Source organism: Pelodiscus sinensis, chromosome 2 (assembly GCF_049634645.1).
Source record: "Pelodiscus sinensis isolate JC-2024 chromosome 2, ASM4963464v1, whole genome shotgun sequence".
NCBI classification, from domain to species: Eukaryota; Metazoa; Chordata; order Testudines; family Trionychidae; genus Pelodiscus; species Pelodiscus sinensis.
The window spans coordinates 125,203,092-125,229,878 of NC_134712.1; the positions used below are offsets into that span (position 1 = coordinate 125,203,092).

Here is a 26,787-nt window from a genome sequence, read left to right on the forward strand (position 1 = left end):
GATGCCCCCCAGCCCTCCTCCTCTTCCTGGGACCAGGCTGGCGGCTCTCGGGAGCTTGCCCGGGACCGTAAGAGGCGGGCACCCGCCTGGGCTAGTGCGGACATCATGGACCTCGTCCACGACCTCCGCACTAGGCACAGGAAAGTGGACCGGCTAGGGCAGGAGAGCTGCCAGCCTGGCCACCCAGGAGCAGGTGTGCATGAAAATCAAGGTGGTCCACTGAGACCCCCGCCCCTGAGCCCTGAGCTTACAATGGCTGTACTGGGTCAGACCAAAGGTCCATCTAGCCCAGTAGCCTGTCTGCCAACAGCGACCAACCCTAGGGACCCTGGAGGGGATGGACCGAAGACAGTGACCAAGCCATTTGTCTCATGCCATCCCTCTCCAGCCTTCCACAAACCTTGGGCAGGGACACCACTCCTACCCGCTGGCTAATACCACTCCATGGACCCAACCTCCATGACTTGATCTCACTTCCCTTTAAACTCTGTTCTAGTTCTAGCCTTCACAGCCTCCTGCAGCAAGAAGTTCCACACGTTGACTCTTTGCTTTGTGAAGAACAACTTTCTGTTACTAGTTTGAAGCCTGCTACCTATTCCTTTCCTTTGGTGTCCTCTAGTCCTTCTTTATGGGAACTAATGAACAACTTTTCTGTATGCACCCTCTCCACCCCACTCATGCTTTTAGAGACCTCTATCCTGTCCCCCCTCCGTCTCTTCTTTTCTAAGCTGAAAAGTCCCAGTCTCTTTAGCCTCTCTTCATATGGGACCTGTTCCCAACCCCTGATCATTTTAGTTGCCCTCCCCTCTCCCAGGCTCTCTCTTCCCCTCTCCCACCTCCTTTTCCCAGTCTCCCCCAGTTTTGTTCAATAAAGACAGATTCCATTTTTGAACACAATTGTCCTTTATTTTGTACATCAAGAAGAGAGGCTAGGGAAGGGTAAGTGGAAGGAGGTGAGGGAGGAATGGGGTATGCGCCCCTGATGGGGAGGACTGGGCTGGCTCTGTGATCTTCTGGGGGTGGAAGCTCTCCTGCAGCCCCCCAATTGTCCCCTCTCCCCAGATGGCAGCCGGTCTGATGGCCGAGTGCTGTGATGTGCCCAGTGTGGGTAGTCCGGGCAATCCAAGCCAGGACTGCTTTGCAAGTGGGGCACCCCTGAGAACTGTTTGTCTGGGGTGGGGGTCGGGACCCTTTAAGCACAGCCCTCGGCTAGCCTGATACAGCATCTCCACGCTCTAAGTCCTCCTCTGATGCCCTGCCGACACTGCTTCCGGCCATCCTTAAGCCTGGTTCAGGGTCCACTTAATGTGGACATGCTAGTTCGAATTAGCAAAACGCTAATTCGAACTAGTTTTTTAGTCTGGATCCGTTAGTTCGAATTATCTTAGTTCGAATTAAGTAATTCGAACTAAGTCAGTTCGAATTAACGTTGTAGTGTAGACGTACCCTCGGATCTTTCGGAAAAGGCTTTATTTTCTGAAAGATCCACATCTAGACTGGCGCTTTTTTCCGGCAAAGCTCCGAGCCGGAAAAAAGTGGCAGCCATGTTTATGCAAATGAAGCGGGGGGGATTTAAATCCCCGCTTCATTTGCAATGCGATTTGTCTAATTTGCATCCCTTTTACGGAAAAGGGATGCAGTCTAAACACAGCCTCAAAGTTTCAACATTCCCCAAGCAATTTTAATGAAAATAAAAAGTAATGCATTATTGAGAAGGCACTGGACAGGTTTATATTGGAACCCTACAAAAATAGTTCAAATAACAATGTGATTACAGCAAGGTTATCTTGTTTCAGTATTTTAAAATGAAACCCAAAAATAACATTGACTATATATATTAATGATAGCTTTTCTAGTGATGTAAGTCTCAGCAAATGTCATAGCACTTCAACTAGGGAGAGGTTTTGGTGGAACGGTTCTGTATCATATGGAAAGAGAGGCATTTGATGTATGGGGCTAGGATTGGAAATTACATCTCAGTCCATCAGCACCATCCTCACAATCCCCTCCCCCCAAAAAAAATCCCGCTATGTTTTATATAAGCTATTTTGGATACTTTTAATGAAAATGGTTCAATAGCTTTCATTAAAGTATTTTCCTAATATAGAGTACCTAATGTGAATGATTTCATGTTTAGTTTCAACCGGTTGGGTCTTATTATCAAATTTTAATTATAAAAAGCCCCTTTCCCTGTAAATGCTTCTGATATATTCATGACCTTATAGCTTCATGTGCAATCATTAGACCACACATTCAGTTCAAAATTGTGCACTCTCTGGGGCGGTAGGTGCCAGTATGTACTTCATTTCATCAAGTAATTTGACAGTGTTACCCTGGGCTTGAATAAAGACATTTAACTGGTTGGCTCATTATAAAACCAGTTTCCCTTGCCTTTAACATCTGCATTTTCAAATCAAAAGCTATGAATGAACACATACATCCCACTTAATTAGCATAATTAACACTGGCCTTACAATTGACAGGTACGTCTTCTGCTGTCATATATATGTTTCTGTTTCATCTGATGAAGTGTGTTGCACCCATAAAAGTTCATAATTCTATGTATTTTTGTTCTTCTTCAAAGGTGCCACAGGGCTACTCATTATTTTAAAAGTTACAAACTAACTTGGCTACTCTTCTGATACTTTTAATCAAGTAAACAGTCTTTCAAATGATAGCACTGGAAAAAAAAAGGCTAATGCACCTAGGTCTAATCAGGCACGTCTAGATTACATTTCAATTTTGAAAGAGGATATGCAAATTCCCATGGAATTCCTTCTTCCGATTGCTTTTTTGAAAGCGGGTCTTTCGAAAGTGAAAGTAGTCTGGGAGTGTTTTTTTCAGAAGGAGGAGTGTTTTTTTAGGAGGAGCAGTTTTTTCAAAAAAGGGTTTTTTTCCAAAAAACCCCCGCATTCAGACTACTTTCACTTTCGAAAGACCCGCTTTCAAAAAAGCAATCGGAAGAAGATATGAAAATTCTGCAGGAATGTTTCCTCTTGCGAAATTAAAATATAGTCTAGATGTGCCCATCTAGTGCAAACACTGAATATACCTGGAATATCTACAAAGATGTGGCAGTTATTACAGAAAACAAAATGTAGTGGAAAGTATAGAGAACCAAATTCTGTCCCGTTTACTTACACAAGTAGTCCCACTGAAGTTTAATAGGACTAAATTCTATGAGTAAAGAGCAAAATTTGTATCACTATTTTAGCTTGGGTATAACTACAGATTTTTAAACAATTTACTTTAAACAATTTTATTTCACAGATGGAGTCAAAATATAGTCTAAAAATTCAAGGACAATTTTCTAAGAGAAATACATAAGATTTTTCAGCTGAAAGCATAGGGTCTGACTTTCTACTGCCTTGCAATTTCCGTTGTCATAGATACCTATGGAAAGAGGATGTAGAGTGCTGCCAAATCAGGATTCTGCAGTCATATTCACAGTAATAATATTACCCCCTTTTGACCTAACTACCTATCTAGAATTTGGGGTCTAGTGGTTTGTTTCATTTATCAGGAGAATTTGATGTTGATGCAGTTGTACTTATTTAATGTGAATGTTCAGAGTCTTGTTTTGCTGAGCACAGCAAGAATCAAAGAGCATAAGCGTTTCTTTTCTCAGTGTTCTCAGGCCCTGTCCGGTCAATGCCTAGACCAAAAGTTCCCTCTAGGCCTTTCTCAAGGCAGTGTTCCCAGTGCTTGTTCAGGCTATAGTCTTGATTTTCCATTGCATCTCTCTTGGACATCTCAAAAAAATACCCAAGCAAAACCCTTAACTTACATGTGCATTTGTCTATGGTTCTGGTGAAGTCTGCTATTATTTCATATTATTTCATAAAGACATTTAATTGTTTTTACATGTATCAGTAGTGAAAGGCAGATGTTACAATTATGAATTTCAAGGAGATTTAACTGAACCCATAATAATGCAATTTTGTCTCTAGTTAGCACAAACATAGACAATTACACAAGGTGCAAGGTGACAGTAGTTAAAATAGGGAGTGGGTCACAGACCCAATAAAATATAAACACAGTACTATTTTAAAAAATAAAATAAAAATGGAGTCACCTGATTTAAAGGCACATTTTAACCATCTTACTAGAGCTTCTGTTTTTAGGTTATTCTTGTTTCCCCTTTTTTCAGATCCCTTCATGCAATGCGAAGAATGAAGTCAATTTTTTCCCACTGAAGTTATAAACCATCAAACATAGGCTGAAAGTGTCATATCAACCATAATAACATAGAAATAACACCCCTTTCTGTAACAATTGCCTTTATGAGCCAGTCCTATAGTAACAGAAAATCATATTCTTTCTATAGGTTCTCTAAAACATCTGATAGAATTTAATTGAAAATTCAGTTAGTTTCTAATTTCTGTGGATTCCTATCCCACTCAGCCCTATTCAGATCTACAGATTTTCTCCATGCTGTCTCATATTCTTTCCCAAGAATTCTTAAAAATAACCAGTAACTGTTCAGCAGTTTACTTGGACAGTTTTGTCCAAATTATTGGGTACATCATCCCATGTTCCATTTTAGTTTAACTCTTTACTAGGATTTCATTTACCATTCTATTTTTCCACTGCCTTCTAATTAAAATTCCTCAAACAAGCCCTATCAAATTTTTTACCCCTCCCCTCCATTTAACACAGTGTCAATACCAAACAAAGAGTGTCAATACCAAACAGTCTGCATTTCTTTCCAGAAGGCCAAATATGTGCTCAGCAACTCCCTGAGTGGACACAGAGAAAAAGGGGGGAAGAGACAGCAGTAATACACAGTTGAAACCCTTGTATGCCCTTGATGGAGTGACAAGATATCCCAATATTATCAGGACTGTCCTGTATTACAGGCTTTGTCTTATATAGGTAGCTGTCTTCTTTTCCCCCTTGCCACTCCCAATAAGTCTTGATTTTTCATACTTGCTTCTGGTCACTCTATCCCTGGAGTATAGGGACTGTTCCTTTCTAGTGCCTTTTAATCATAAAGTTTAATAAAGACAAATGCAAAGTGCTCCACTTAGGAAGGAACAATCAATTTCACACATACAGAAGGGAAGCGACTATCTAGAAAAGAGCATGGCAGAAAGTGATCTAGGGGTTATAGTGGCCCACAAGCTGAATATGAATCAGCAGTGTGATGCTGTGGCAAAAAAAGCAAACATGATTCTGGGATGCATTAACAGGTGTGTTGTGAGCAAGACATGAGAAGTCATTCTTCCGCTCCACTCTGCGCTGGTTAGGCCTCAGTTGGAGTATTGTGTCCAGTTCTGGGCTCTGCATTTCAAGAAAGATGTGGAGAAATTGGACAGGGTCCAGAGAAGAGCTACATGACCTATGAAGGAAGGCTGAAAGAACTGGGTTTGTTCAGTTTAGAAAAGAGAAGATTAAGGGGGGACATGATAGCAGTTTTGAGATATCTAAAAGGGTGTCATAAGGAGGAGGGAGAAAACTTGTTCATCTTGGTCTCTGAGGATAGAACAAGAAGCAATGGGCTTAAACTGCAGCAAGGGAGGTTTAGGTTGCACATTAGAGAAAGTTCCTAACTGTCAGGGTAGTCAAACACTGGAATAAATTGCCCAGGGAGGTTATGGAATCTCCATCTCTGGAGATATTTAAGAGTAGATAGATAACTGTCTACAGGGATGGTCTAGACAGTATTTGGTCCTGCCATGAGGGCAGGGGACTGGACTCGCTGACCTCTCGAGGTCCCTTCCAGTCCTAGTACTCTATGATTCTATGAATCATGAAATACTCCATAGAGGATGGGAAAGAACTCGAGATTATTCTCCCAGTATATCAATCCGTGGAGCTGCCTGGGCAGGCATGCAACAATATATTGCTCTTTCTTAGGTGGGTGATAATAGCTATTGCATTCCTTGTGCATTTAGGAATTCTGTCTCTGGTTGTGGTATGAGAGAAATGGCTAAGAATGTATGTATTAACTACTTTAATCTCTTCACAATCTTTATTATCTTGTAGATTTTTCCTTTGTGCATTTCATAGGCAAACATGAGGATTGGGCATTTAGGTCAGTAGCCCAATCCTCATGTAGCTTACTTCCCTGATGTCTTTGTCTAAATTACTGTCAATATCCTCCTCTTTCATTCTTTTCTCCACTGACTCTCAAAGGATTATCATTTACAACTTTCTTCTTGGTGTTTCTTTTGTTTCTCTGAGGATACGTCAATTTTCTTTCCTGTGCTTTTTTCCCGTGGACATTCTGTTAATAGCCTTCAGGCAAGAATAAAAGTATTTGGCTTTAAGTCTGATGCTTCATTTTATAATTTCATCATTTCTTTCCTTTCTATTACGTTTCTCTAGTCATCTCTTCCAGCATAGATATTCTGCTCTTTAATCACTCCCTTAGCCTTATCTTGCCTCATATCTTCAGTGTTTAGCAGCATAGACTAAGAATTCCCCAGGCTATGATTTTCTTAGCATCTCTGATGGCTGTCATCCTTCCTAGTTGTTCTCCTAGCCCTCTAATCTCTTCTGCCCTCCTGCATTATGGATATCAATGTGCACTTCATACAGGTGTAACCTCCCTCTGGGTTTACATGTGGACTTCAACTTGGGCATCCCACAGTTAGCCTGTCATCTTTAGACATAGTTTTCCTTTTGTCTTTCTCTTTTGAAGACCAGTGGAGACTATTTATAGCTGCCACTGCTCCTCTTGCTCCCCAGGCTTTTTGCTCACTCTCTCATTAGTATGATATGTCCCCTTTTCCTACTGCTAAATATCACAGCAATAATAGTTTTGTGTAGCACGTCTTTCTTATTTAAGTCACTCACCATGCTAAATCTTTGTATATTCTTCCTTTTCTTTTTTCTTTACTTGCTCCTGCTAATTCCCCAAGAAAACCTTTCTACATCCACTCAGTCAGAATCTCAAAATGACAGATTCTAATGGCTTATATGATTGCATCGCATCTTCACTTTTTTTACCAAACACTTTTTCAGGCTGCCGCATGCTAAAATAAAATCCACAGTCAGCAGCAGAAAAATCCAAGGAATCATGATTATTATGTTGTTTTTTTAAAGCCATCCAAAAAAATTTAGACAAATCTCTCATGCTATGCTTGTCTCCAACTCCTTTGTACTCCCTTAATGGAATGCCATTCACCTATGAGCTCTTTCTGATATTACCTTCACTAAGTCTATCTCCTCTCCATTTAATTTGCTGCATATAATATGGCATTCACATTTGAAAAATTAACAAACTGGAAACCATATGCCATTACCTCCCTTCTTTTTCTTTAGAAATTGCAGATAGATGTTGGCATTTTCAGCATGCTGCTTATAAAATATTCTAGCAGAAATGAGCTTTGTGTTTAGTTAATGCACAGAACTGGGGGGAGGGAGATGTTTGGAGTTCTTGTCCAAACTCTGACATTCACTTTCTATAAGACTTTCTTGTAGTTAATTATTTTGCCTGACCCTTACCTAATTTAAAGGTTAAATCCATTGATATTTGTGAAGTATTTAAGATATGTACATGGAAAGCACTAAAAAGTGTATTAATATTACACATAGTTTAGGTCAGATTTTATAGATGTTGAAAAAGTATAAATACAATTATTTTCTGATCATGTCTTCTGAAAGCAACTGGCTTTTTAGTTATATTATGGAAATACTATATAGGCTTGATTTACCAATGCATTACTGCACTGTACAGCATAAAACTAGGAGTTGTACCAAGGTAAAACTGGGTTAATACAGGGGACCTACACATTATATTTTATGCATCAGAATCACCAGTACATTCCAACTACTTTGCAATATTCAGATTTGCTGGACTGTGCTTGCTTAATACTGGCCCTTTTACGTCCTACCATACAATGGTATTATCAGCTTCATATTATAAGGACCAAAGTTTGCACTTAACATGTTACTCTGCCTCCTGCCAATTTCTTCAGGACTTACGTATGCATATCTCAGGCACAGAATTTAACTCTAGGGCTGCATAAAGCAGAGTGTTTACAGTTCTACTTTCCCTAGTAAATGTCTGGCAAGGGCACTGATTCTTCTCTCACACATTTTCTGCTATTTGATAGTTGCTATTTGATTAATTGCTGATTTACACCAGTGGTAAATTGAAGGAGAATCAGATCTGCCATTTATTTCAGTAATAACCACGAGGTGTTTAACCATCTAAAATAATGTAATATGTGATAGAACATCCTAAATGCATTACATTTTCATAGGTTATCTAAACCTGCCTTCATTTAAAAATGGAAAAATTGCTGAAAGACTGTGCAACACTAAAATGAATTTGTTTCAGTATTCTTTAGTACATTACTGAATTGGCAAACAAAGGAGAAGCAAAAGATGTGCATTCATTTTGCTTGGATTTCAGAAAACCTTTTTTGATATAGTACTTCATAAAAGACTGATCCACCAAGATTTCATCAATAAAGACTGATACATGGGAGAGCTATTGAAATGGATTAAAAATCAGCTACTAGATGAGAAACAAATGGTTTGCTAAAAGGTAATGGCTACATGTGTAGATGAAACAGAAAGGAAAGCATCTAACCCATTTAAATTGATTTGAATTAATTTGCTGGTCTGATTAGACACATGCAATTCAGCATAGCAAAATAGAATACAAGAAGGCTGCATGGTAGACCAAAACATAATTTGAACTAGTGGAATTGTTTGTTGGAAATATATTATAGAACTAAATTAGTCTCTCCTCCCCCGCTCCCTGCGTTTGGTTGTTCTCAAGGTCCCTACTATAGATAAGATTCTGTCTGACCCCTCTGTGGTTGCATGGGGAGGACGAAAGGAGCTTTGCTTTACTTTTATGTCCCAGGCCCAGAAAGAAGGGAAGGGAAGGGAAGGGAAGGGAAGGGAAGGGAAGGGAAGGGAAGGGAAGGGAAGGGAAGGGAAGGGAAGGGACAATTCTTCATTTTATTTCACTAAATTACTTTTATATCTAAGAAAACGCTGAGCACCAACTTTCCTCTCATTCATTAAGTCTTGAAGAGGTATGTAGAATAGTCACATGCTACTGGGAAGAAAAATGCAGAAAGAGAAGTTGACAGTTTTACTGTAACTTCACTTCAATATCCATTGATTTAATCCTCTCACCAGCATTCAAATCATAAAATAAAATAAAAATAGATCTCCATATAAGAGGAAGAAATATTATCCAATATCCAGAGTCTTATTACCCTTCAAAATTCAATCAAATAACATTCAGAGGTCCAGTTCTGCTAAGGATTCAGAAATATAAGCATATTCTCCATTTTTTCTTCCAAATTACCCTCCAGAGAGAACTCTTGCCAATCTATTTTAGTTTTGATAGAAGAGGAAAACAATCCAATTGGAACACATTTGAATTCCTTTTTAACAAATGCTGTTAATGGGTCTGTATAAAGCACATGCATATATATGAGGCCATCAAATTTCACTCAGTACTTCAAAGGAAAGAAAAAGATAATTCAGGTAGTAAGTTGATAAACTGTGTCTTAAAGAGGAGGAACAGATATCTCCTTGCCCAAATTGGGCGTTTAAAGATATTTTTCTCTACTTTATAATGTGTTACACCATTGTGATACGGGCTCTGATCTTTCAAGTCCTTCTGTTGTATATGGAGAAGTTTGAAAAGCTATGCTCCAGTGCAAATTTAAGCACTGGACAGAGGCTTCCATGCTTGGGGATAGTATATGTGAAGTTCTTTTCTGACCACTCCTTTCTTTCTGAATGGACTGAGTAAGAAAGGTGGCAGCACAAGAGGAGAGAATGGACATATCTCAGAACACATGGACTAAAGAAAAATCTTCCTAATACTAATCAGGAACTTTTTTCCTATGAGGCTTGATTCTTCCTTGTTAATGTTTCACTTGCATTAATGCAATAGTGCTTGTCATTTTTTTTTATATTTGCCTTGGATGTACAATACTCCACAACAATGCTATTTGGGATTAAGAATCCAAGACCTGATCCTGCTATTTGTAGAATACAGATTCTGTAGTCCATCCACAAACAATTAATTACAGGATCATAGTCTCAAAACTTGATTTCAGACCCAAGAGAAAAAATTAAAACCACTGTACCCCTCAAAATTTACTCTGAGCCAAATGTTGTGATAGTTTCATAAACAGATGAATCCATCTCTGGTCTGAAGCCTTCCATCTATGCACATATGCACATCTATGCACATATGGCTCCATTTTTTATTTATAGTGTTAAAATGTGCCTTCTCTAAAAGAATAGTGTTACCTTTTATCATTTTCCAAGATGATTTTGCAGTATCACTAAAGAAATCTGTAGATTAGTATATTTCAAAGCATTTTCTAGATTTTCTGCTTCACTTAGATATGGTCTTTAACAATCATTAGTATAACAGAAGGTATTCCAAGTTTTTGTCTTGTGTTTGTCTAGTCTCCATACACAGCTATTTTTATATGATTTTTACTCCCAATTTCATCATCTTAGATGCATTCTGCATTCTATTTTTAAGTGTTCATATGATCATCAACCTAAAAAATCAGGAAACACCCTCCTGTCTCCCCAACCTGCTCTTTTCTTATTTTAGAGGTATCCTTTGCTCAGTCATCTCTTGTTTTCGCTACAGAAAAAGAATTCTGCAAGATGCTGAGCTCTGTAGCTCTACATCAGCAGAGCCCTGATGGATGTGCTTAACATTCAGTATGTGTATAGTCTCACTGACATCATCAGGAGTATTCACATGCTTAAAGTTAATCACGTGCTTAAGTAATTTGCTGACTCAGGACCAGAGTATTTAGCACATTTAGAGAATATTGCTCCAGCAAATGTAGCAAAGTGCAGCCTTTCATCCATAGGCCCTGCCATGGCAATTACTTTTAAAGTCAGTGGTTAGTGTAGATCTCACGAGAAGGGAGTGTGGGGGAGAACTGGTTCTGGTTGCTGTTGTCACAGGTGTCAATATTATGCAGCAATGTGGAGAGGGTCTGCAGCAGAGGAAAGCTAACTGGGACTAGAGAAGAAATGTATCTGAAGAACTTGCTGTTCCCAAGAAATCCCATCACTAGCCATGGTGATAGATGATTTTTTTTTAAGAATACAGAATGAGAGAAGCAAATAAATGTGTGTGTAGTACTGGAACTACTGTAGATAGGAAACAGTCATCATAATCTCCATCACTATAAGTGCCGTCACTTAGAGTTCATCAGGATGGGGAATATGCATAAAGAAATAATAGTGAAGGGTCACTGAAGAGTTTTGGGAAGGATTATATCTCAGCAAAAAATGAAATGGCCATGCTAGTCCTTAAATGTAGACGATGCAATATGAAATGTTTAAATCTTTTAGGAAAATATGTATATTAATACTTTATATAATATATGTGTGCTTTTCCTTTTAGAGTGGAGAGGCAGTGGTGGTGATTTGTATCTCCTTCTTGTATCTTGTGACTTGTATCTCACCTCCTCACCATCAGGGTGAGAAGTGCAGATCTGGTTGTACTATTCAATCTTCTGTCCCTTTAGAATTCCTGGATCTTTGTATAATGCACTGACATCAGCGCATAGACCGATTTATGAGACAATCTGGTGTCAGACTTTTATATCCAAAAAACAGAAAAAAAATTATTAGCCATCAGTAAACATGTGCAGATATGCATTAAACTCTGCTTCTGTTCTAGTTTCATTTTAGTAAGATTTAAGGAAACTAGTTCCCAAACTTCTAAATACTAGATACTAAAACTTAAGCAAGTAAATACATTTTTAAATAACTACAAGTGTATACGTAGATAAACAAACTGAGATCCCTGTGATGCAAAAGTCGATGAAGATTTCAATGCAGTTTACTTGAATGAAATCTAGTGCTTTGCTCCTCCTTCTGGTGCTATGCAAAACTAATCTGATTTTGGATACTTCAGGTACTTCTGTGGTACAAGTCACAGCTACTGATGCTGATGATCCTTCATATGGAAACAGTGCCCGTGTCATCTACAGCATACTTCAGGGACAGCCATATTTCTCTGTGGAGCCAGAAACAGGTCAGGAAAATAATATTGTATTCATCTACTATAAGCTTGGTAGTTTTCTTTCTTCATCTAGAAAACTCATGAAAGATAGGATAGATTCATATAAAGCCCATAGTGAAGGTCTATAATGTTTCTTACTTGCTTTGTTTCAATACCTTACAATCCTTGCAATAAATGTGAAAACTATCTGTATTAGATATAGCTTAATAAAATATAAGTAACTTGTATTTTTTGGGGTATAATCTCGAAAATTATAATGTTTTTGTTTCTATAATATTACATAAAAAGAGAGAAGCTATATTAAAAACTCTTCACAGAGACACACAGATAACTGGATTAAATTAATAGTGGTTGCACACTTGAAAATATGTTTTAAAGATTCATTGAAAAACACTCTGTATCTTGGTACTGTGCATGTCAAAACACTGGGATGGATAACAATTGCTTTTGTGTTTTTCTAAAGGCATCATCAGGACTGCTTTGCCAAACATGAACAGAGAAAACAGGGAGCAGTACCAAGTAGTTATCCAGGCAAAAGACATGGGAGGCCAGATGGGTGGATTATCAGGGACCACCGTGGTGAACATCACCCTGACTGATGTCAACGACAATCCGCCACGATTCCCCCAGAGTAAGCTACATTTAATAGTCCCCCTTCACTACAAAAGCTTCTGAATTAAAGAGTTAAGCAATCGCCATCTGGTTTAATTTAAAGTAAATCTAGATTATGGGGCACACATGAACAAAAGGCTTATGTACAGATTTATTCACTGTTATTAAAGTAGAAAATTAAATGTTACAGTACCCCTTTGTTCAGGCAAATGGTTACATGATCAAATATAACAAAAGGAAACCTGGGATACCTTTCAGGATTATTTGGGGGAGTAGGGGAAATACCATAAGAGCATTAGAGCAATTCTTCCTTTCCTGTTACCTGTGGATTAACATTTTTTATTCTTAATGGAAAACAAAACATGTATTAATTTTAGCAAGGAGGAAATAGGTGCCCCGTAGTCCCTGCTTAAACATTTAATCATGAAGACCCCAAATCTGAGGAGGAATTACCTGAAGGAAATCCAACAGATCTGTATTTGTATAGACACAGTGCTATAAAAAGCTGCTATGCAGAGAATCTCCCTAAGTGAACGTGAATGGCATTTAACATCACTGTTTTTGACAGCATAATCATATCAAAGCAGTTTATACTACTTTTTAACCTTTTTTTGTCATACTACAGCTTTCAAAGCTTCATAGACTTGTACTAGAATGGGAAACCATTATTAGCCTCCATTTATGTAACCTGGAATTGTTAGACTCTTTTATATTGCAAATTGGTTAGAATTTAAATAGCTGGGAGAAGATACATACAGAATGAGCATCAATTCCTTGAGTATTTCTTGTGGTAGGATAGTTTAGGTGGGTAAACATTTTACTATCTGTATTTAAATTTTTTTGCATATATTGCAGCCAGAACATTTATAGAGTGCCAAAAAATCTGTAACAGCAAACAATTTCCAGTCCCTTCTCGCACTGTTTTTACCCTGTTGCAACTCCATTGACTTCAATGGAATTTTATTCCTGATTTGCACTGAATTTTATTCCTGATTTGAACAGAGAAGAGTCAGGCCAGTATCTCTGGCTTCAGCAAGTTTATTAAGAAATAGCAGACAGTGCATAATTGTCCTGAACATACAGGAAGAAAGATGAGATGCAAGTGATGTGGTTTAATTAGACACCAACTTTATTAGCTTAACTCCTCTGGGAATTGTCCAGTAATAACTTACACCATGCAGGTCATCATTCCTGCGTTAATCATTTGCATATCATTCACGGCTGACATTAGTCCTTTCCATCCCTCCACAGCTCATTTCCAGCCTGTTGGAACCTCAGTGGTGGGGCTGGTCAAAAGTGGAGAGGGGTGTCTCCTCACTGTACCGGTGTTAGGAGCCCCTGTTCAGTTCTCCAGTTTCTTTGGAGAAGGTCTTCCCTTAAGTTCCCTTCCAACCCCTCTATATCAGTGAACTGTATCCCTCTTCAATCAGTGCCTACACTAAATACCAGCTACAAGGAGGGGCCAGCAATCAGTTTAGTTTCTCCATCACTCGTTCACAGGGACCAATGACTTACTTGACCCCCACTATTGCCCTCCTACCAGCTTAGGATTCCTTTCCCCCACCTCCTCTGACCACTGTCCTCTCAACCCTGAAGGGAGAGGTACCCCATAAAGGAACCAATGTCCCTTTTTCCTGTGAGTCCAGCTCCCAAATTTTGAGATTGCAGGTGTTGCATCTAAATTCTCCACTGAAACAAGAGAATCAAGACCAGTACCTCCAACTTCAGCTTGTTCAGTATGGAATAATATGCAATGTAAAAATCAAAATGCTTTCCTAACATTGCAGTTAATACATACTTTTTGTCTGTTCTTTTTCAATAGTAAATTGCTATATTGAAAAAAAGAACTTTATTTGTAATTCAAAATAGATAAATCAAGGAGAGTTCAGAGTACTTACAATTATTTTCCCTGGGTAGTATTTGCCACTCATCTTTCACTTGCTATCTACTTTCGCTTTTTCAGGGATTCTTTTGATAAGTTAACTTCTCTGTAGATGCACATTGTACATACATGATCTTGGCACCTCTGATGCTTTGTGCAGAGCGGTATTATATTCTGCTGCTCCCAGCAGTTTTGCAGACTATTGCAGAAGAGCATTTTTGATGCTGTCTGGACTGAAAACTGCAGGAGAAAAAGCCTCATATGTTAGATTCAACAGGTATATTTAGTACTATAAAATGCAGGGTTTTTGTTTTGTTTTGTTTTAAAGCAGGGGCCAGACTGTTGCCTTGAGTATCTGAGTAGACTTTATAGAAGTGTTATAATTGAATTTTTGATTGAATACCTCTGGCTTTTTTAGCTTTTATATTCATTGTATTCATTTGTGGGCTGATCCTACTCCCAGGCAAGTCAATGGGCATCTTTCCATTGATTTCAAGTGGAAGTGATTATGACATCTTTCTTCTACAGCAGACTTGTCCTGTATTACTTTGCAGTTGGGGATATGTTTATAGCCACCCTTCCCTTTCTGCTGACACCCTCAACGATTTTGTTAGTCATGGAGCATATTAACCACATACACAAATCTTAAAGAGCTCATGAAATTGATAGAAAACTTGCCAGATTCATGGTGCTACTAAAGTAGAACTGATGTTTTGAAATAATATTTAAATTTAATTTAAAACTTGCAAATAAACATTAAAATGTTCTTGATTTCATCATGTGTATATAAGCTTCATGAAATTGACATTCTCTTACTAAGTTAATGAATTTAAAATTCTAAATTTGTCATATTAATTAGACTTTTTTTAGATTCATAGTGTAGACAATCACAAGATTCATAAATGCATGAGATACAAATCTGGTTTCTGAAACTTGTGAACTTAACACTGATATCAGTTGTGGAGTGTTCACAGCAGATACTTTAGGGAACTGATTGCTGTTAATACCCAGTGAGAACAATCATCTGCTGCAGGCATAGGACATTTGATGCAGCTCAATTTGGAGCACAGAGGATACCCAGTCTTAGACCAGCCAGGTGCTGGTCCCAAAGTATGATTGACAGCAACCTGATAACAGCCACAAGTTACTGGTCTGTCAAGGAAGGGCACCAATGTGCTGGAATGCTCTGGCCATACCTCTTATTCCCATCTGTGGAGAAGAAGGGTTGAATAGGAACAGGAGGGTCACCATGTTTGTGTTAAATGGCTAGCTAGGTGGATTTATGGTCACTTTGTGGTAGCAAAGCAGCATAACCTAAGCATAACTAATGATTGGACTCAGCTCATAACACCTCAGCATGCCAATCCTCTGATGATTTTGACATTGAAAACATGCATTTTGTGATGCAAAGGAAAGATATTTTATCCTAGAGGAGCTATATGTATAGATTACAAAGAAATATTTAGAGAACTGTGAAAAATTAAATACATAACTCTAGTTTGTATGTTTTGTTTTAACCAATATTTGATGGTTCACTGCCATTGCACATCCCATCAAAGTATTTAGATTTTATTTAGGCATTAATAGGCTTCATTGATAAACTGCTTAGTTAAGATTTTAGTAAACACATCCCTTATGGAACTGATTTCTGAGCTGTGGATAAATCTAGCATATTGGTTTGGTTGTGATTTTGAGAGACTAACCATGATTTCATGAACAACTGCATGTCAGATAACTCATTATACAACAGTATCCTTCGTGGAACAGTCAGAGAAACATAAACATCTCAAAAATTTCAGGCCATTTCTCAGAAAGCTTATGCACAATTTCTCAAGTGTTTAGCTCATAAATGGAAACATCAGTTGCTATGATGAGTTTAGCTAAAGCTCATTGTTTTTGGTTACAATATGATAAAAGTGTAATCAGACAATTCTACCTCTGGTCCCAATGTGATATTTACCAACAAGAACATCCAATATAAATTCATTTATATTACCCAGCTCCTATGTCCTCACTTGAATGTAGAAATTGATGGGACTTGTCACTTTCAATGGGCTGTTTGCTCCTGAATCCCTTATGTACTTATGTAAATCTCCCTTATTCTACAAAAAAATCTGCCTCATTTTGCTCATGGAGTATGCACAAGCAGATAGCTGTCTCTTTGGGAGCAGGATTTCTACAATTGGGCATACAGGTACATTAGGGTTTGTGCTGCTACTGTTGCTGCTTCTCAGGAAATGGGCTTAAACCACAAGCAGAGAATCATAAAGTTAGAATAGACAACAAAGGTCATGTTTGGATTGATGCACAAATTTTCCCTAACTTCAGTTATATTCAGAAGTGGAGTTTTGGTTTGACGTCATCCTAGTGGATAAAAACAACCAAGTTAAATTGTTTGAATTCACTGGACTCACAAAGCTAATGGAATTAACAAATTCTTTCCCCCTTTACCTGAAGTCCAAGTTGTTCTGGTTGAGCATAAGTGTAGCAATCAATAATACTTTAGAATGGTTAATAGGAAACAAATAATATACTGTGTTATAGATGCTGGTGTCAGAAAATAAGCCTAGGTAGGAGCATGGCTTAAGCACTCCCAAGATGATATGTCTATCCTTACATACATACTCCAGAGGAGGTGTCCATGGAGCCCTGTTTTTTTCCTCTGGCTTCTCCCATTCCCTCCTCTTCCTCCCTCTAAACATAGTGACTAGCTCAGCTGAGGAGATCAGGAGTGTCATAGCTTGCTACTGGTACTGATATATAGCTAATTGCTTACACTCCAATGCAAGAGGAAGGAGGAAACATCTCATTCTGGTCTCTGAGGCACACTGCCTGACGGGCTATACAACTCTGGGTGTTGCCATTTATGCACTACCTTTTGCTCAGAATTGAGCCTACAGGCACAATCTAACACATACTGAGTTTGTGCCCCAAAAAATTTAAACTAAAAGACAAAACAAACAAAATAAGAGAAGGAGGGGAGTGGTCTGATACAGTGGCAATGAGGGATGTATAAGTACCTAGACAGATCATAAATGCAAAATGGTCAGGATGAGTGTGATGTTCCATGTATTTGGGGCAATATAGTGCAAAGTTCAGAGAATGTTTTGCATGCACCATGCAGCATTTTCAAATTAAAAAAAGAATAAGAACATACCTGTATTCATTGAAAAAAATCAAAGTAACTGCTGTAGTCTGTTTTAAACACCTAAGAATATGGAAACGGAGATTAAATGTTGCCATGGCACCCTTAAGCTTCCTCTTCACGTGTACTGTCTCATGAAATATTGTGGGACATATGGCCTTTCCTCACAGTCTCACACAGCACTGAATAAATATTTATTTTATAAATATGAGCAGTGGGATTTTGTTGTCATTTTTGAATGATTAACAGATTATAGAGAGATTATGTACTAATGTAGCAAAGTACACAGATTTAAACATTACAGAAGGGTAATGAAAATGACAAAGTAAATATGAGTTAAATCATAGAGCTGGAAACACTGAGGTGCAAGGATGTCAAACTCATATTAATAAACAGAGCTAAATTCACTTTGGTAATACAATAGTGACTCATCACCATGCATTCTGTAGCAGGGTGTATCAATAAACACCATGAATATATGAGAAATGTAATTTGACTCATTGTTCTCTGGTGTGATGATTGATGGTCTTTCTCTAGGTCAGTGGTTCCCAAACTTTTCGGCATCACACCCTTTTTGATTTTTGAGAAACCCTCACACCCCCGCCCTCCAATAGCAACAAAAATTGTTGAGAAAAAAAAAAGGAACTGACTGGGGCCGAAGAACAAAAATAGCAGCAAAATGTAAGGGAGGGGGAGATTAATGGGGGGGAGGGGGGTTGGTCACCTCGTGCCCCCCCCTGGAATTTCTTCATGCCCCCCCAGGGAGGCACACCCCCCAGTTTGGGAACCCATGCTCTAGGTGGATGCAGTTTAAAATCAATGTAATGTGCATTTTAATTATATTGGACAAACATTATATAATAACTGGAATAGATTAAGCTAGTTCCTAAAAATAAGAATAATCCTGAAACTCATTCCTATCCCCACAATGAAACACATAATTTCTGTGTTATGGATCTCCTCAGCAGGAGTCCATCTCTTCCGTTGCACACCCCTTTTTTAAGCTTCCTACCATTCTGTTAGGTATCAGGAGCAACCAAGAAGTGACTTGTGTTGTATATTGGGTTGTAGATATAGATCTTGTTGTTATGGTAACTGAGTAGGTCACTGGGGTCAGCCCAGCTAGTCTGGGCTTGTTCTAGTGAGTTCTGTGCTATGCAATAAAATGGACACTTGCACCTATTCCAGCTCTCTGCCTTTCCACTGATTTCTTCCTATGCTGTGAAACTCCCCACGACATAACAACTTGCCTTGATCTTGTTGCAGCTGCAATGGAAGGTTATCAATGTCCTTCCCAATTCATCTTATGCCTTTCTTTGGGGAAACATGCCCTCCACTGGCTCCGCTTAATGCTTCTGCTTGCTTGGGGTGCATCACCATTCCATAATCATGCAGTAACTTAGGTTTCTAATGTGCTGGGCCTAAATTCTTCCCATTTTGGATTTCTGAAGCATTCTGCAACAGTATTAGCAAAAGAAAAGTGGATCTAGATGGGACAAGTTTAAGGAAAGGAGAGAGAGCTGGACTTGTTTTCAGTGAGGGGAGGAGTAAGATTTCAACAGGCTTGGTTAAGCATCTGTTTTGGATGCTTTACTGAACTGAAGCTCCTAACCTTGGAGGTTTCTCCACTAGTAATTAATATAAGCTACATTTAGACAAAACAGGCAGTGATAAAATATTTGCTGCTGTGAACTTGTTAGATCTCTCAAATTGTTTGCATTTACCTGAGAGTCCTTTATGAAAAATATGAAGGGCAATATCCCTCTGGTTCACTATGTTTGCATAGAGTGTGCCTAATGTATTTCCTCTTTCAAGGAGGATATTGTCATAGCAGCATCTGTTTGGGTTTTTAAAAATTCTCTTTTTAAAAACAATGCTTGCTTAAAGCACAGTGTGGCTAAAGGGATTTCCCTCCTCAAGTTCTTGGCAGTTGAGTACAATGACCTCTTCCTGCATGTATAGATGAATGGCATGGATAGGATCCAGAACAGTAGATGGTATAGTAAAACTCTGGTTTAAATCCATTATTTATAATTGTTGATATTGATTTATCTTCATCTTTGCTCATCAGCATTATGCTAAAGCTTAAGGGTTTAAACTCTAGCTCAAAACCAATACAAAAGAGTTGTTTTTGTGCATACAATTTTAATTGTAGCGGTGAATATATAATTTGCTACAAAATGATTTAATAAAGCCTTTTTCCTCATGGAATGTTCATAAGAAGTTTTCAGTTTCCTGGAGCTTGTTTGCTATTTGTATTTTTTGTCATATCTTATTGCATTTTTTTTACCTTGTGGACTGAAATTCAAATACTTGAATTTCAAACTGTCATTTATAAGGGATTGATCAGAATAGTCAGGTGATTCTCTTTGTTTCTTGACAGAATGATATCGAATGTTCTCATGCAAACACATGCACATGAGAATTTCAAATCTGGTTTCTATGAATAGTTAGGCATTTGTCTTAAAATATGCTTTTTGCAAATATTTAGGGCAATCAAATTTGTAACTACAATATAAATATGAAAGCACCAGGCTTATTGCCACTATGATTCATTTTAAAAGTACAAATGAATATTTTTGCATTATTGGCCAAATAAATAGGATTGACACTCTTTTAACTGAAAAGGTAGATTTAAAAATTAACTAAAATGGTGTTTTCTTACAGGGACTAGAGCAGGATAACAGCCTTGGTATTTAGTAGCTGAAAAGTGTTTACCGTTCAATTATAAGGATTTTAAAATAGGTTTTCTTCGTGTCTTAGAATTACACATCATTTTAGAAACTGGGTATTTTATGATTACAGCATTTTTAGTATTAGGCATAAAGTAAGTGGTAACAATGAAATTCTATTATAATTTTTAATGTTTCAAAAATGAACAGAACTGTTTAGATAATGAGCAATAGAAGGGAAAGGGGGAAAATCCTCTAATGAATCAAAGGAGAGAACAAATACTTGAGGGCACTCAGCAGGGCTAATGCTGAAATAAGCTACGCAACCTGAGCTATGTGAATGGCTTAGCTTAAGTCAAAATAGCTTATTTCGGCTTTTAGCACTGTCTATGCAGTAGGAAGTCCGAGTTAGAGCATTCTTCCTCCAACTTCCCTTACTCCTTGTAAAATGAGGGTTACAGGAGTCAGAGTAAGAAGTCCTGCAGCTCAACATTATTTTGATATTATGTTGAAATAACTGCTTGCAGTGTAGACATGGACTATGTTTTTTCTGAATAACTAGCGTTATTCAGAAATAATGCTGCTATGTAGACATAGCTCCAGCAAAGGCTGTAGCTAGGGACACAAAAGTAAGTGAAATAAAAATGAGTGTGGGACATCTGAAAAAGGAGTATCACATGTCTACAATAAACACATCTCCCAAGGAACATAACTGAATATTTTTGTATATTTAGTCATATAGCAGTAGAGTAATTATTAGTATCTGAAAAGTATCAACACTATGTATGATTACACTAAAAGAAGGTTGCAAAGTCCAGCATACATGTGAGAAAATTTCATAATTAAGTTTGCCTTTACCACTTTAATTTGTCCCCCTTGTTGTAGGCATGTATACAGAATTGCATTACATAGCACAGGAAATCCATGGCAGAACTAGGAATAGAATCCTTTTCTCCCCTCTACTTTATGCTCTCCCCTCTTATAATCCTCTGCCTCATTCATTGTCCAGGCTCTGTAGTAAACGAAGCAGAGTTGCTGCAGAACAAATAGCACATGGTAATATATTTTACAACTGTACAATAATTCACAGTTTCTAAAAGTTATGCGTCTCTTAACTTGTTCTGTTTTTTTCTTTCAGGTACTATCCACCTCCGCATTCCAGAATCTTCCCCAGTTGGCACTGCCATTGGCAGTGTAAAAGCCACTGATGCTGACACTGGGAAAAATGCTGAAGTGGAATACAGAATTACTGATGGTGATGGAACAGATATGTTTGACATTGTGACACAGAAGGACACACAAGAAGGCATAATAACTGTGCGAAAGGTGTCTATAATCAGTTACAACTACTGAATGGTTTTGGTGTAGAGCGGTGGTCCCCAATGTTTTGGAGCTGCCGGGCGCCTGGGGGCGGTGCCACTCATGTGCTGCGCGTACGGGAGCGGGGCCACTCACAGGCCACGTGCCTGGGGGCGGGGCCAAGCATGAGGCGCCCGGGGCTAGCACCGGCATGTGCCGTGACCCCGGGCAGGGGCCGCCCAGGTGTCATGCGCCTGGGGCCGGCACCGGCATGTGCAGCAACCCCGGGCAGGGCCCGCCCAGGTGCCGTGCGCCCTGGGGCCGGCACCGGCATGTGCCACACACCCGGGGCCAGGGCTGGCACCGGCATGTGTGGCGACCCCGGGCAGAGGCAGCCCAGATGCCGCGCATCCGGGGCCGGCACCAGCATGTGCTGCGACCCCAGGCAGGGGCTACCCAGGCGCTGTGAGCCCTGGGGCTGGCACCGGCATGTGGCACGCACCTGGGGCCAGGGCTGGCACTGGCATGTGCGGCGACCCCGGGGCAGGAGCCGCCCATGCGCCCGGGACTGGCACCTGCCGCACACCCAGGGGTGGGGACAGCCCAGATTGCTCCGCAGGCACACATAAATGGCCCGGCGGGCGCCATGGCACCTGCAGGCACCGCATTGGGGACCACTGGTGTAGAGGATGTAAATCCCAATGTTATACATCAGACACTATAGAACAAATTATAACCACCCTTAAAAGCTCAGCATTTGCACAATTTATCACACAGCTATATCTTAGAGCTTGTACTGCTTCCCTGTTTTATTTAGAACAGGAAATAATCAGTGTTTGAGATCTCACTCTAAAATACTGACACTAATATCCCTGGCTGCGTCTACATTGGCAAGATTGTGTGCAAATACTTTTAACACAAGAGTTTTTGCATTAAAGTATTTGTGCAAGAGAGAGTCTACAGTGACATGTGCTTTTGCACAAGAGATGTGCTTTTTTGCAAAAGCATCTGTGCCAGTGTAGACACTTTCTTGCGCAAGAAAGCTCCAATAGCCATTTTAGCCATCGGGCTTTCTTGCGCCAGAAATTCATGTTGCCTGTCTACACTGGCCTGTTGCGCAAGAACAGTTGCGCAAGAGGTCTTATTCCTGAGCGGGAGCATCATAGTTCTTGTGTAAGATGCACTGATTTCACACATTAGAACATCAGTGTTCTTGCACAAGAACTTCCCGCCAGTGTAGACAGGCAACAAGTTTTTGCGCAAAAGCGACCACTTTTGCACAAAATCTTGCCAATGTAGACATATTCCCAGATTATAGTACAGGCTTGTTTGATGTTCGACTAACAGTTTTTCAGTGGTGCTAGAAACAGATTTTAACATATTTCACAGAGAGACAAGGCAGTGCTCTGGTAAACGGAAATGCTATCTCCAAGAAATAAGTGTCCAGTAACTCTGTTTTGATAACTGTACTATCATAGGGAAACAACATCACAATCAGTAACAGCCAGCCAGGGTTTAGTAGCATGCAAACTTTATGTGGCAATAATAGCTGCAGCGAAGAGTATGGGATTTTCTAAAATGCCCAAGACAGTTGAATGTCTAATCCTAGCTAGAGTACTGTGGATATCACAGTACTGGTCTATACAGGCAGTCCCCGGGTTACGTACAAGATAGGGACTGTAGGTTTGTTCTTAAGTTGAATCTGTATGTAAGTCGGAACTGGCGTCAGCCGCTGCTGAAACTGATCAGTTTCAACCGCAGCTGAATCTGGACGCCAGTTCTGACTTACATACAGATTCAACTTAAGAAACCCAGGCGTCCCCAAGTCAGCTGCTGCTGAAACTGATCAGCGGCTGATTCCAGGAAGCCTGGGGCAGAGCAACTCTGCCTCGGGCTTCCTGTAGTCAGCTGCTGGTCAGTTTCAGCAGCGGCTGACTTGGCGACGCCTGGGGCAGAGCAGCTGCGGTGCTGCTGGGTTGCTCCAGTAGCGCGGCTCCTCGGCACTACTGGACCAACCCAGCAGCCCCCAGCTGCTCTACCCCAGGGGTAGGCAAGAAAAGCCTGGTCTGCTGGGGGGGGGCACTAGCTGCACCCCCCCCAGCAGACCAGGGAGACGGGGGTGGCGGGACCGCCCAAGTCCTCCACAGCTTTGCTCCGTCTCCCTGGTCTGCTGACCTGGGAGACGCGGAGCAAAGCCGCAGAGCATGCAGGCAGCGGGACAGTCCAGGCGCGCCACGGCTGTCCCACTGCTGGCATGCTCTGAGGCTTTGCTCCCCATCTCCCTGGTCTGCTGGTCAGGCCAGGGAGATGGGGAGCAAAGCCGCGGAGCACGCCCGCAGGGGGACAGCTCAAGCGTGCCCGGGCTGTCCCGCTGCGGGCATGCTCCAAGGCTTTGCTCCTGTCTCCGTGGTCTGCTGCGGGGGTCCAGCGGCTTTGCTGGACCCTCCAGCAGACCAGGGAGACCGGGAGAAGCTTTTCTCGCCCCGGAGGACATGGGTGGCAACCCGCCGCCCGTGAGCTCTGGGGCGAGAAAAGCACCATTCGTAAGTGTGGATCCGACATAAGTGTGGATCCGCGTAAGTCGGGGACTGCCTGTATTACAAAGCTTAACTACAATGTTCAAGTCTGTGAAAAATGTCATGCCCTGTGTGGTGTAGTAAGGTCAGCCCAAGCCCTGCTGAGAACACATGGAGATGTCAACAGAAGAATTTAACAGAAGTTAACTTAGCTACTGCATCTTATAAAGCTGTGTCTACACTACAAAGAAAAATCAGAAAAAGATACGAAAATTGCGAACCTCAATTTGTGTATCTTTTTCCGCTTTTCTACCGAAAGTGGTGTTTCTGACATTGGCCCATCTACACATAGCCAAATGTTGGAAACAAAACCCACCTTTGTAACATCCCTTCTTCCTCATAAAATGAGGTTTACAGGGATGCCAGAAAAACGCATCTGCTTTTCCAAATTTTTTTCAGAAAAGCAGACACATTCTTTGGATGCGACAGAGTTTTTCTGGGATAATGAAAAAGCTCTGTAGTCTAGACATACCGTTAGAGAGGTGGCTTTATTATGGCAACAGAAGAATGCATTGAGTAAGTAACTACCCTACAGCAGCACAGTGCTTGCACTTCAAGTATACACATACCCTTAGTTTCAGCTATGTGTCATTTCCCAGTGAAAATGAGTACCTGCACAAATGTTTTATGTAGTATAGTTTTGTGATCAGGCCATCATTCCTGCAAATTTTAAAACAAAGGTATCACTGTATATCATGTCCCTCCCCCTGGGCAGCACTGTGAATTCCATACTTCTTGAAAGAATCTCATGTTCCTCTTCCTTCAGTGCTGCAGAGCACATATTTATAAATGAGCCAAAATATTTGGCTTTTAATGAAACTGGCACAGATTTTTGCTGGAGCTTGTGGCTTAGGTGGGAATTCATTGTCTTCTTATTTTTGTGTACAGATTGTGGATCAGTCTTAAAATCATTTGGTTTGTATTGGTGGTAGAGTTGGCTTGTTGCAAATCATTAATCACCCATAGTAGCTCATTTTTCCACCTGTTTCAGAAGTGTTCATGAGCCCTACCTAGTTTCTGTGAATATATTTGCTTTACATTGAAGTATTTACTGAGAGTTTGTGGGCATGAATTTACACCTTTGGATTGTTCATAAACTGTTGAATTAGACTATTTGCTAATATTCATATATGTAGTCTAGTCACCTAAATAACAGTTGTATGGTTTTATTCATACTTTCTGATTAGACCACTCAAACTTTTAAAATAAGATAATAATGCATAATGGTTATGGGGATAGCTAGAAGACCTCAGTCCTCGTTTTGTTTCTTTGACTGTGTCCTCTAAGATGTTCGACATCTTTCCTGTACATTGGGGTGGAGGACCTAAGGCCCAGGAGCTGGATGCAGCCCCCAGCTTACCAGGACCTGGCCTTCGAGGTTCAGGACATCCTCCCCAGCACTGAGGAGCCTGATCTGGCACTCCAGCCCCCGCTGCCTCCTTCCGGGGCTGGAACATACAAAATCTACTAACCTGGGCCTCACTAGACCACTCAAACTCACACGCTCTGGTGTGTGAGAGGAATGTGGGGAGTATCTTCCTCCTTATCAATGGGGGCTACCTCAGTGAGGATTTGTTTTTTCTTTTTTTGCTTCTCACTTGTGTGTGGCCCCTGACTGACTTGTCTGTGGGTCAATGGCCCCGACTAAAAAATGGTTGCCCATCCCTGCTCTATATATTGCGGAGTGGAGTTTCACAATTTCTCCCAGTCCTAGAGGAGGCCCTGGGCTACAAAATGTGCTATATAAACTGTTATTACATGGCAGGCTCAACTGAGCTCAGACACTTGCAGCTTTTCCCTGTAGGAGTGTATAATCACTAAGGCTACGTCTACACTGGCCCCTTTTCCGAAAGGGGCATGTTAATTTCACAGGTCGTAATAGGGAAATCCGCGGGGGATTTAAATATCCCCCACGGCATTTAAATAAAAATGTCCGCCGCTTTTTTCCGGCTTTTAGAAAAGCTGGAAAAGAGCATCTACACTGGCCCCGATCCTCCGGAAAAAAGCCCTTTTCAAAGTAGGAATAAGAGATCCTCCGGAAAAGGGCTTTTTTCCAGAGGATCGGGGCCAGTGTAGACGCTCTTTTCCGGCTTTTCTAAAAGCCGGAAAAAAGTGGCGGACATTTTTATTTAAATAGGGGATTTCCCTATTATGGCCTGTGAAATTAACATGCCCCTTTCGGAAAAGGGGCCAGTGTAGACGAGCCCAATGGGTATGTCTATACTACAGCGCTAATTCGAAATAACTTAGTTTGAATTAGTTAATTCGAACTAAGCTAATTCGAACTAACGCATCCAGACTAAAATACTAGTTCGAATTAGCGTTTTGCTAATTCGAACTAGCATGTCCACATTAAGTGGACCCTGAACCGGGGTTAAGGATGGCCGGAAGCAGTGCTGGCAGGGCATCAGATGAGGACTTAGAGCGTGGAGCTGCTGCCTCAGGCTAGCCGAGGGCTGTGCTTAAAGGGGTGCCCCGCTTGCAAAGCAGTCCTGGCTTGGAGTGCCCTGAGTGCCCACACTGGGCACATCACAGCACTCGGCCATCAGACCGGCTGCACTTGCCGCAGGCTGCCATCTGGGGAGAGGGGACAATTGGGGGGCTGCAGGAGAGCT

At 40.5% G+C, this 26,787-nt stretch overlaps 1 protein-coding gene and 1 long non-coding RNA gene across 6 annotated transcripts in view; one reads left to right on the forward strand and one right to left on the reverse strand.

Annotated features, from left to right (window-relative positions):
- Positions 1–26,787, forward strand: part of CDH10 (cadherin 10) — a 167,414-nt gene that overhangs the window by 102,390 nt on the left and 38,237 nt on the right. For 2 of the 3 annotated variants that reach the window (XM_006112616.4, XM_075921416.1), the window contains exons 4-6: positions 11,879–11,998; positions 12,450–12,617; positions 21,436–21,623. In XM_006112616.4, coding sequence (XP_006112678.2) covers positions 11,879–11,998; positions 12,450–12,617; positions 21,436–21,623 — 476 coding nt within the window. The remainder of the gene's footprint in view (positions 1–11,878; positions 11,999–12,449; positions 12,618–21,435; positions 21,624–26,787) is intronic. The other variant, XM_075921417.1, reaches the window with a different exon arrangement.
- The window catches only part of LOC112547772 (uncharacterized), a 129,716-nt gene that overhangs the window by 2,632 nt on the left and 100,297 nt on the right, over positions 1–26,787 (reverse strand). For 2 of the 3 annotated variants that reach the window (XR_012901752.1, XR_012901751.1), the window contains 3 exons: positions 17,638–17,688; positions 14,497–14,720; positions 11,841–11,980 (listed from right to left, as the gene is read on the reverse strand). This is a non-coding gene — a long non-coding RNA (uncharacterized LOC112547772). Of the gene's footprint in view, positions 1–11,840; positions 11,981–14,496; positions 14,721–17,637; positions 17,689–26,787 lie in introns of those variants that run through there. The other variant, XR_012901753.1, reaches the window with a different exon arrangement.